Genomic DNA, 11,527 nt, shown 5'->3' with positions numbered 1-11,527 from the left:
GGTATATTTGTAGCAATAGCCAACAGTACATTGTATGGGTCAAAATTATAGATTTTTCTTTTATGCCAAAAGTCATTAGGATATTTAGTAAAGATCATGTTCCATGAAGATATTTTGGAAATTTCCTACTGTAAATATATCAAAACTTAATGTTTGATTAGAAATATGCATTGCTTAGAACTTCATTTGAACAACTTTAAAGATGATTTTCTCAATATTTAGATTTTTTTGCACCCTCAGATTCCAGATTTTCAAATAGTTGTATCTCAGCCAAATATTGTCCTATCCTAACAAACCATACATCAATTGAAAGCTTATTTATTCAGCTGATGTATAAATCTCAATTTCACAAAATTGACCCTTATGACTGGTTTTGTGTTCCAGGGTCACATATTATGAATTAAGCAAAGGGACTGTTTGCTCACCATTGCTCTTTTCTGTGTTCCTCTGTAGTCTTTGCAGCACATCAGTAACTCTGACGACACAGATTTCAGCAAGAAGGACAAGATCCTGGGACGTCTCTACAAACTGCCTCCTCGGCCTGCAGTGAAAGGTCCATACAGTATATACACTTAATAAAGCATTCAAACTGTTGCTCAATGACATTTCCTTTAACCAGATATGTGTGGATATTCCTCAAGCTTCGGTTTGGCAGGTGCCTTATGTTGTAATCAAACTGTGTGCTGTAGGCAGAAGCTGTACTCCTCTCCTGAGGTGCGCTTTGGACAGGGCTGGCTCAACTCGGCAGCATATGTAGCAGCTGCTCATTTCCACGCCAGCATCGAGAGGTCCGAGAAGTTCATGGCTCCTCTGCCAAGCCGAGTGCTGCAGGAGTCTGATAGACCACCCAACATTGCCAATCTTAGCGCTGAGGAGAACCACGCACTCCACATCTTCGGCTGGAGGAACAGTTTCAATCAACTGCTTGGTAAGAATATCAGAGGAAAGGGTGAGAGGGAGAAAAGTTATACACTTAGGGGTCCAGAAGTCTGAGACCACTAGTGAAACTGCTTTAGTGCTGAAATAAATACTTTTTTCCATTTTTATTCATCTTCTTTTTATCCATTAAATAAAATTGGAAAAGTATTTGATGTCACCCCTCTGCTTTAATGGGACCCAAAACACCTGTCATTGTTCACTCACCTTTTCATTCTGTGTTTTTGTTCATACAATGAATATGGAATGACATACAGTATATGTGAGTAAATGATAACAGAATGTTTATTTTCGGTTAACTATCCCATTAATGACAGCAGGACTGGAGCAATGTTCTCCAGCATGATTTTAGATGTTCCAAAGAGCTTCACAGGAATAATACAATCTGATTTAAATGTTTAAATTCTTAGACTTTTGTACCATGCTACATGCATTTGTGGCTCAGTACATTGATGGATTAATAAAAAAGTGAACAGTGATCAGAGTAGATCGTGCAATGTACAATTTTGGTGGGAAATAATTTCACATGATTTCACTATGTTGCACAAAGAGCTTCTTGGTTTGCTTGTAGTAAAGCACAACTATTGCAAATTAAAATCGTTGCTCAATTGTAGAGTGATTACCAGGCTAATTTAAGTTTTTTTTGTCAAGTGACTATTTGCAATATTAACCAATATAAATGAAAACACAGTCTCAGTCCAGGTTATTTTGATTTTTTCAATTTTTTGTATGTATGTATTTATTTGGAAACAGGTGGCTCCCTTGTGAATCTCTGTCGGAGTGCTATGTGTTCACCTCAGGCTCGGGAGAAAGGTCAAGGCCTTCTTCACAACCTCATTCTTGACCCCAAGTTCCCTGGTACCAGTCTGATGGTAATCCTGACCGAGATGACCAACAGTTAACAATCTCTAATAAATATAAAAACTGGGTAGAATAAACCTGTTTCTAGTAAATAAGAGCTGTTTACAGTGAACACCTTACTGAGCTGCAGACGTTTGCGGTGTCCACAACACTGCTGCATCCCAGATGTGTTACCATGACAGCCAGTGTAAACGTATATAATTTGTATCTTATCCAAACAAAAGAAAAACAGAAGAAAAAATCAAACATGGATCCTTTCCATCTCATTTATTCAAAGTAAACCAGACAAAATGCAAAAAAAAAAAAATTTGATGTTTCTTTCTTCACAAAATAATATAAAAAATACACCCACTTTCAATTCTATATATAGCCAGACTGTACAAAAAACTGCCTTTATATATACTTAAGTTTACAAAAAAGATTGATTCCTCTGATTGATTACTTAAAAGCAGCTGTCACTGTGGCAGTACCCTTTTAAAAGGTACTAATATGTACACCTTAGGTACTAAAACGAGCCATTAAATAAATAGGGTATAAAAGCGTCACACCAGTGATAGCTTTTTGGACATTTTTTGGAGAGTGCATGATCCACAAGCCATCCTCACCAAATATAGCCGCATCCTGGAGAGATACAAGAGCTTTATGCAGGAAACCTATAAATGCTTGACTGCAGAGGCTTAGCAACAGAAAAACCATTTCTAAAATCTTTTTTGTCATTGTTGCATTTTTGTCCAATGCCAATACATTTTGAATTCAATTTTAATTCCTGTCATAAGCCATGCTGACAGGGTGGTGGATAACACTTTATTTTAAGGTGTCCTTGTTACATGTACTTACTGTTATAATAACAATTAATTATGCATATTTACATGCAAGTAACTCTAATCCCAACTCAAACCATATAGTAAGTACATATAGTTAATTAATATTCCTTAGTACTTAAATGTATAATTACACTATTTTAATACAGTAACACTATTCGGCTTGCACACCAGTGTGACAGCAGGTTAAAACAACACAGCCTTGGATGCATCGGTAAACAGCCGCTAAGTGGAGCTTTTGGCATCTGTACAGTGGCGTGCATTCGCTCGGACATGCGGCAGCACTGGACGCTTTGTGAGGAAGAGCAGGTTGTGATCCACACACTAGAACCTCCTTTTAAAAAGTATGTTTTCTGTATGATTTATTAATATCTCTCATCTACAGCCTGAATGGGTTCTATGTGATTTTTCAAAACATATTCATAATATTGTATGGAATTTAATATATAATATCTGAATTTTTCACTTCACTTCTGTGAAGACTGACATGTCATGTCTGCTCTCCTACAGGACTAATAAGGACCTAATAAATTATTTGCATTCCATCAGACTTACAGTCATTATTAACTAGACTTTGGCCATGTCAGTCTCATCATGTGAAATTAAAGTGGCTGTGTTCCAAAACCGCTTATAGTGAACTTCATAATATACTTTTCATAGTATACTTATATTGGTTTTCCTTTGCCTGTGTTAATGTTATGTCCTCCTTATGCTGTCAAGCTGATCTTCATCGATATATTCATAATCATGCACATCATCGTCATCATCTTCATGTTTTGTGATGGATATGTTGTCCAGACTTTGGCCCTTGGCAAGATCTGAGGGGGAAACAAACGCCCACTCAAAATTTAGGTGAGGACATAAGGACACACAAGCTTTAAAACACAGCCTGTTAAAGGTGAAGTGTGAACTTTTTTTTGTTTTGTTAAAATACCTTCTCATGTCAAGCCTAAATATGTAGAGTTAATTATAAATAAGCAGTTAGTGGGTTGATTTCCTTAAAAGTGGACATTGCTCTGGCAGCACAGCTGACTCAACCAACAGAGTGAGTCTGAAGGAGCAAGTGTTCAGGGGCCTCATTTATAAAACACGCATAGGTACAGACTTGATCTTAAAGGAGACATGTTATGCCCTTTTTTACAATATGCAATATAAGTCTCTGGTGTCCCCAGAATGTGTCTGTGATGTTTCAGCTCAAAATACTCCACAGATCATCTTTTATATCATTTTGAAAATGGCTATTTTGAGTGGAAGCAGAAACACGCTGTTTTTCGGGCCTGTCTCTTTAAACCTGTTTTGTTGCATGTTCCTTTAAATGCTAATGAGCTCTGCTCTCTTCTGTGGGGTGACCAGCAGTAGTTTACTTTAGCCGCATTTAGCCATGAAACTTGCTAAGTAGCACATTGTTAGGAAAGGCGATTTGCAAAGATTCATAAAAAAACCCTTATACTCACTGCTGGAGGTGAAGCTGGATCACGAATGATTCGTGCGAACATAAACGCATTTAGGTAGATCGGGGGCGCATTCCCTTCAAAAGCTAAAGTAATCCACTGCGTCTTCAGCGGCTCAGATGTCGGGAGTAAATGACGACTTTGATGAGATGCTTTGTTCATTATCACATCCAACAACAAAACACCTCAATCGCTTAGGAGACATTCTTGTCTACATCTGCTCCAGCGGTGAAACAATGGCAGACTGATGACAGCTCACTCAGGGCGGAGCTAAGGTAAGACACCAGTGTCAATCAACAATTGTGGAAGGGGCCTGGGTCCATGTGACGTCACACAGACAAGAAGCTGAGAACGGCTTGATTTGAGAAAGGGGATATTATTTATAGGGATTAAATAAAAACCACTGGGTGGATTTTTATCATTATAGGGTGGATGTGTACAAACACTGCCAACACACATTTCAGTTCACACAACATGTAAAAGTGAATTTTGCATCCGATGACCCCTCAGTGTGTACACTAAAATCCACGCCAATGGTCAGATTTATAAAAACAATTAGACACATTTGAGAAATGATCTTGGAACAAATGTAGGACAGTTTTAACGCAACATTTTATAAATGAGGCCCATGGACACCTGTTCGAAAACGATCATTATTTTTGCATTTTCAGTTGATGCTATGATGCTGAAATTACACACTTCACGTTTAACATGCTGATAAACACTGAAGAGGGGTGTAGCAGAATGTTCCTACCTTTCTGCAGGGTAGGTCTTGGCAAAGTGACTGGACTAATGGGAATCTTTTTGTCATTTCCATTTTTTGAATCACTGCATTGAATGAAGTCATCTTGCTTAAAAGGTTCAACACAAAGACTCTGTGACAGGGATGACAGAACATTATGAAATTACACAGTGTACATAAGTGAATATAAAAGTTCCATTACAGATTTTATTAATGGCGTTGGGATTATTTTCAAAAGTAATCTTTTCAACAAGAATACAAGTAGTCTTTTCAACACTCCCAGTACAAATCATCGGCAAACAGATAATCATATAGCAGATTTTGAATAAATGATCCCACTAGGCAAAGTTACATCCAAAGGATGTCTTTTGAAGTTTTTGCACACGTTGAAAAGACGTCCACTGAGGAGCCAGAATGAAAGTTTTTATGACGTCTTTTTTTGACGTGTTCTGCGCGTCCGATATAGACGTTCATGGAACCTCCGTACAAGATTAAAAACTAGTTCAGATGTGGTCAGTGGACATCATTTCAACATCATTTAAGGTTCATTTAGACATAATTCATACTGTTTCTGGACCAAATGAACACTCTCAGTGATGCATTAGATTTAAACTCACATTTATTTCAATGTAATTTCCATTTGTAATTGCAAAGCAACTCGCAGACACTGTGTTTGTCCAAAAATCATGGAAATAAAACAATCTTCACTGAAACAGCATTGGAAGTATATGAGATAATTAAATGATCAAATAACTGATGATTGAGCATTTGGTAAAATCAACTGCAAATCAAAGACATTAAATCTCTGAAGATCTCAGCAGAGGAGGATCAAACAACTCCACAAACAGCAGCACCAGCTTCACTCATTACTAACCAGACTGACTACAGCTTTTATTGATAATTACCAGAGGTTTAGATGTTGATATTAGTTTCATTTAAAGTCACCACTGTGGTGGACAGTGTTTGCTTTAGTTGGGATCCTGGTCCTCGTAATTCTTGTGTTAGCATTTCTTTGGCTGCTGTAACTGTGTGTTTGTAAAACATAATTGTTGTGGCAGAGAAAACCAAAATCAAGTGTTTTCATAATCTTGTTAATGTTGACAAAATCATCACAAAATTAGCATCTAATGTTGAGTTTTAATTTTGTGTTTATATTCATGGATAAAAAACATGTACACAAAATATTTTGAGCAAGCACATCATGTAGTCACACACAGACATCAAGATTTTGCATAAGTATCACAACAACGGTGACAATCAAAGCAAAAAAGCTTGGGACTTAAGGATGAGTTTGTACTATGAAGCCACCCATCATGCATTGCAGCATGAAGCTTTTTTGTTTGTTTCGATTGTCACCGTTGCTGTGATTCATGTGCAAAATCTTGATGTCTGTGTGTGACTACATGATGCGTTTACTCAAAATATCTCATGCACATGCATTTTATGTGCTCATTTCAATGCTCTTGGTATCTGTACTGCAGCTTCACAAGGTTTGGTGGCTATAAATGCCAAATATAAAACAAAACTAAAAACACAACATCACATGCTCATTTTGTGAAGAGCTGATAACACCTGATCTCACTTTATTTTGGCCTTCTTTGCCACAAAGACACAGTTACAGCAGTAGTAGCTAGCCAGTATCCATCCCGTCAACACGCTTCAGGTAAGTATAATCCATTTATTTTCATTTAGAGTTTCCACTCTCACAAAGCAACCTACCGCCATGCGGTTGGACAATTGTTTGTATTAACTGACAGGCATCTTAGGCTGACTACTACATCCCCTTAAGCAGGACCCTACAGGTATTATTTAGGTGCAGTGACAGGTATGCAACACTAGAGGTAGGTATTCAGCTCAAGGACAAAATGTATATGGCAATCACAAACTCTAAAATTTTACATATTGTATATTCTACTCAATTAAAAAAAAAATTAAGGCAAAGTTAAGATGGCTTTAACACACAGTATCTGTGAGTTGCTTTGCCATTACAAATGGAAATTACATTGAAATAACACAAGTTTTAATTTAATGCATCCTGAGACTGTTTATTTGGTCCAGAAACAGTATAAATTATGTCTAAATGAACCTTAAATGATGTTGAAATGATGTCCACTGACCACATCTGAACTAGTTTTTAATCTTGTACAGAGGTTCCATGAACGTCTATATCGGACGCGCAGAACACGTCAAAAAAAGACGTCATAAAAACGTTCATTCTGGCTCCTCAGTGGACGTCTTTTCAACGTGTGCAAAGATTTCAATAAGACGTCCACTGGACGTAACTGTGCCCAGTGGGGACTTTTGAGAGTTTTTTTGGGGAAAAAATACTATTGGTGAACATAGCACTAAAACAAATAAACAACAGCAAAACCTGTTGAAGAAAGCGTCTCCTTTCAATTAATTCAACTATGATGTCAACACAGGCCTATGTCATGTTATATTGCTTTGGAATGTAAGCATTATAGCAGCATATACTGTATAAGTAAATACTACATTAATGTTTCCAGGCATAAAATGCAACAATTCGTTTTATACAATTTTTAACAATAAATCCCTGTTATGTCTTTCTACATAACTTACAATGTACCAATAACATCCCCTTACAATGTCTGTGAGGTTGGCCTGTATAATAATAATGTTTTTATTGCATTGTCTAAGTACAATAATCCACTAGGAGGCGCTTACAACAGTTTTATCAGCCTTCTGCCATATTTGTGTTTATTTATTGTTTTGTATAATACTGAAAATAAAATGAATGAAATGTGCATTTAAAATGCAGATCTGCATGCATATTTAGCTTGTTTCATATGTAGTATGTAGGTCTATGAATATATTCTGATAGTCATTACTGGATTTTCACATTTTGTTTCTTTTACACTTTCAGATTCAGATGTTCAAATTATTTCTAAAATAATGCAATGTTCTTCATTTAAGAGCAGTCCTAACTACAGACTGAAATACATTTCACATTTACAAAGTTAAATCAGTGCGGATGTGTTCTTATGTGTTTTGTAGCAAAGCTTTTGATGTTGAACTCCAGCTTTACCAGGTGAGATGAAGACTGTCGGTGGATATAGAGTATTCACAGATCATTTCTGCAATGGCTTGAACCTTTTTTTTGTTTTTTTACAAGTATTTCTGGATTCTTAACTATGTGCATTGGGCCATTGTCATGCTAAAAAAACCTCTTTTGATTAAATGCAGATCTCTGGCTTCTTGTTCACTTATGGTAAATACACTCCTTAAGCATGTGTTAAATATTCTCTTCTTCGTTTTATACAATTTTTAACAATAAATCCCTGTTATGTCTTTCTACATAACTTACAATGTACCAATAACATCCCCTTACAATGTCTGTGAGGTTGGCCTGTATAATAATAATGTTTTTATTGCATTGTCTAAGTACAATAATCCACTAGGAGGCGCTTACAACAGTTTTATCAGCCTTCTGCCATATTTGTGTTTATTTATTGTTTTGTATAATACTGAAAATAAAATGAATGAAATGTGCATTTAAAATGCAGATCTGCATGCATATTTAGCTTGTTTCATATGTAGTATGTAGGTCTATGAATATATTCTGATAGTCATTACTGGATTTTCACATTTTGTTTCTTTTACACTTTCAGATTCAGATGTTCAAATTATTTCTAAAATAATGCAATGTTCTTCATTTAAGAGCAGTCCTAACTACAGACTGAAATACATTTCACATTTACAAAGTTAAATCAGTGCGGATGTGTTCTTATGTGTTTTGTAGCAAAGCTTTTGATGTTGAACTCCAGCTTTACCAGGTGAGATGAAGACTGTCGGTGGATATAGAGTATTCACAGATCATTTCTGCAATGGCTTGAACCTTTTTTTTGTTTTTTTACAAGTATTTCTGGATTTTTAACTATGTGCATTGGGCCATTGTCATGCTAAAAAAACCTCTTTTGATTCTTAAATGCAGATCTCTGGCTTCTTGTTCACTTATGGTAAATACACTCCTTAAGCATGTGTTAAATATTCTCTTCTGTGTTACATAAATATTAAATGTTGGTAACTATAACCTATCCTTTGCATCTCTGTGTGAAATAAAATATATCAAAAAAATATCTAATCTGTTGAAATCTAAAACACAATAGTAGTGCATATATTTAGTACGCATCTTCAGTTTTGCTTTTTGAGGAAGTCACATGAAGCTGAGAACCATATCACATGACGTTATTAGTATAATTGATTACTATTTAATGTAGGTTTATCTTAGCAATGTGGGTGTCTTAGGCAACTAATGTAATAATAATAATAATAATAATAAAGAATTGATTTTTTTTTATTTTATAAAATATTATCCACCTTTCAATATCCATGTATTGTCTTACTGCACGGGCAGATTTTTCTATCTGCCAGTGTAAAAAGACAAAATATATTATTATATTATATTATATTATATATTACATACAAAATTTGAAAACAAATATCACTTTTATATGCAGTTTTGCTTATCAAGTAAATTTTTCAATTTTCAAAAAATTCAAGTAAAAGATTTTTAAACTAATTTGTGCAGTTTACCATAACCATACAATAGGCAAATTTTACATGTATTTTCTTTGCTTTATCTTAAAGCTTCAGTATTTTTTACTTACAAGTGTTTTGTGGATGGAACTACTGTACTTGGCTTAGCATGAAACTCTCCTATCTCTTCTCTCTCACCAAACCTACAGTGCACACAAGCTCTTTAATACGCCTTCAATGATTTACAGTAAGCAGCGTGAGCCTCATGTAGCCTCACTTTTGATTATTTCCGAGAAGTCAGGTCCACTCTGCAGCTTATTCTGGCTAAGAAATACACGCCACCCAAATGTATTAGTAAATGTTGAGCTCCAGTCATTTTCTATGCAGTATGCATCAGATGGTCTGTGAATGGTTTGTGGGTGTGCCGTCCAATGGTGCGGTCACAAAATACAATGAATTATACAGGAATAACGACAGTGAAATAAACATCCAAAGCTATTCTACTGGCTAACAAGCAAATCAACTATAAATAACTTCCAAAAAAAGTCTTGGTTACGTACGTAACCCTCACTTTATTTTAAGGTGTCCTTGTTACAGTGTAATTATAAATGTAACTACTGAGAAATATTAATTAACAACATGTACTTATTATATGGGTAGGGTTAGGATTAGGGTTTGGCTTCAGGTTACTTGCATGTAATTATGCATAATTTACTGTTATTATAATAGTAAGTACATGTAACGTGTAACAAGGATACCTTAAAATAAAGTGTTACCAAATACAGTTTACCTGTGGAGAGCAGCTGGAGCTTTCACTGTTTGCGCTCTCAGATCTGGACGACAGCATCTTGGGAGGTCGAGGTGGAGGGTCTTTGGGTTTTTTGGGAGGTCGTGGAGGGGGTGTGATGGTAGAAACGGCGTACCTCCTGAGTGTGTAGTAACAGTCCTCTGAGATCTCCTCTATGACTGAATTCCCACTACATACTGGACTCTGGCCATCCCAGCGCTGCTTTATGTTGAGGATCAAGTCTGTGCGATTGACTGGCACCTCCCTGATCTCTGACAGCTCAGAGTTTGAAATGAGGAGGCAAGGGTCAGAGATCTCCTCCTCAATGTGCAGACCGGGCACGCCAGCCAAAACGTCCACCTTCAAAGAGAGGTCTCGCACAGACACTTTGACGTTGAAGGGCAGCGGGAACCATCGGCATATTTCCGCAATGGTGTATTGACGCTTGTCTTTAACCAGCTCCATGAATCCCCCCTCCAAACACATGGGGAGGCGCACAAGCTCCTTCGTCTCTGTCCCTGTGACTTTCAGACATTGAAAAGCATCGGCTGCCCTCTTGGTTCCATTGTGTGAAAGCGCACAGCTTTTGCCTTTGGTCACTATAAACTCATCTCCAGCGCTTACGGAAGCTAGCCCATTGTACACAGACTCAAACTCCCTGGTGGCCACCACGCGTATCTGCTCGGTTTCGCTGCGCGCTCGCTCCAGATCGTAGGCGGTGGGGAACTGGCGCGGCCGCCGCTTGAAGCGTCCGTTGTAGGACTCCGGAATAAGAAAGTGTCTCGTTGATTCACGACCCATTTCCGAGGCCAGTATTCGTTTTGCATAGAAAGCATGATGAATGATCACCTGATTGGAATTGAAAAGCGTTTCCAGCTCTGGAGAAAGCTTGAAAGGTCTTTCACATGACAACTTGGCCACCACAGGAAAAAACTCTGGAGGACTCTTGAAAACGTCCGTAAGAGAGAGAGGCTGCACAAAGGAGTCACAATCAAACTGCTCAGTGACGTCCACCACCTCCACGTCCAAATTTGATGGGATGAGCAGAATTTTCTCACTGACTGTGGGAAGAAAGAGTCCAAGTTTAAAAGAGGAAAAACCTTTATCAATGGGCTTTATCTATGAGACGTGAGCAGAACAGATTTTTCTGTAAGCCAACTACCGTTTTTCTAACTAACGCTTTCATTTGTAATTCTCCCATTGAATTGAATGTGATGGTCTATGTACAAATGGATTTATAAACATTTTTACAAAGAACTCTCTCTACTCGTTCATAAATAAAACGATTTTCCCAGCTATTTTTTTTTTTAAATTAATCTTCAATGACCGGATCACACAGCAAAAACATCGACTAGTCCTAAAACTGTCTTTTTTTTTTTAAAATCTGGTATTCTATTAACAATACTTAATGCATGCATATCATTAACTCACA

At 36.9% G+C, this 11,527-nt stretch overlaps 1 protein-coding gene and 1 pseudogene across 1 annotated transcript in view; one reads left to right on the top strand and one right to left on the bottom strand.

Moving 5' to 3' along the window:
* LOC107740533 (protein leg1a-like) overlaps positions 1 to 1,853 on the top strand; it is a 3,474-nt pseudogene extending 1,621 nt beyond the window's left edge.
* Positions 1,854 to 2,720: 867 nt separating this feature from the next.
* Positions 2,721 to 11,527, bottom strand: part of LOC107740538 (protein THEMIS-like) — a 13,933-nt gene continuing 5,126 nt past the window's right edge. The window contains exons 4-6 of the mRNA XM_016552986.1: positions 10,099 to 11,156; positions 4,824 to 4,944; positions 2,721 to 3,436 (exon numbers count right to left, since the gene is read on the bottom strand). Of these exons, the coding sequence (XP_016408472.1) occupies positions 3,315 to 3,436; positions 4,824 to 4,944; positions 10,099 to 11,156 (1,301 nt within the window). The 3' untranslated portion in view covers positions 2,721 to 3,314. The remainder of the gene's footprint in view (positions 3,437 to 4,823; positions 4,945 to 10,098; positions 11,157 to 11,527) is intronic.

Source organism: Sinocyclocheilus rhinocerous, unplaced genomic scaffold, assembly GCF_001515625.1.
Source record: "Sinocyclocheilus rhinocerous isolate Xijiao unplaced genomic scaffold, SAMN03320098_v1.1 scaffold1246, whole genome shotgun sequence".
Taxonomy (NCBI): Eukaryota; Metazoa; Chordata; class Actinopteri; order Cypriniformes; family Cyprinidae; genus Sinocyclocheilus; species Sinocyclocheilus rhinocerous.
Note: the sequence above shows the minus strand (reverse complement) of the source record. Positions and strands in the feature narration are given on the sequence as shown.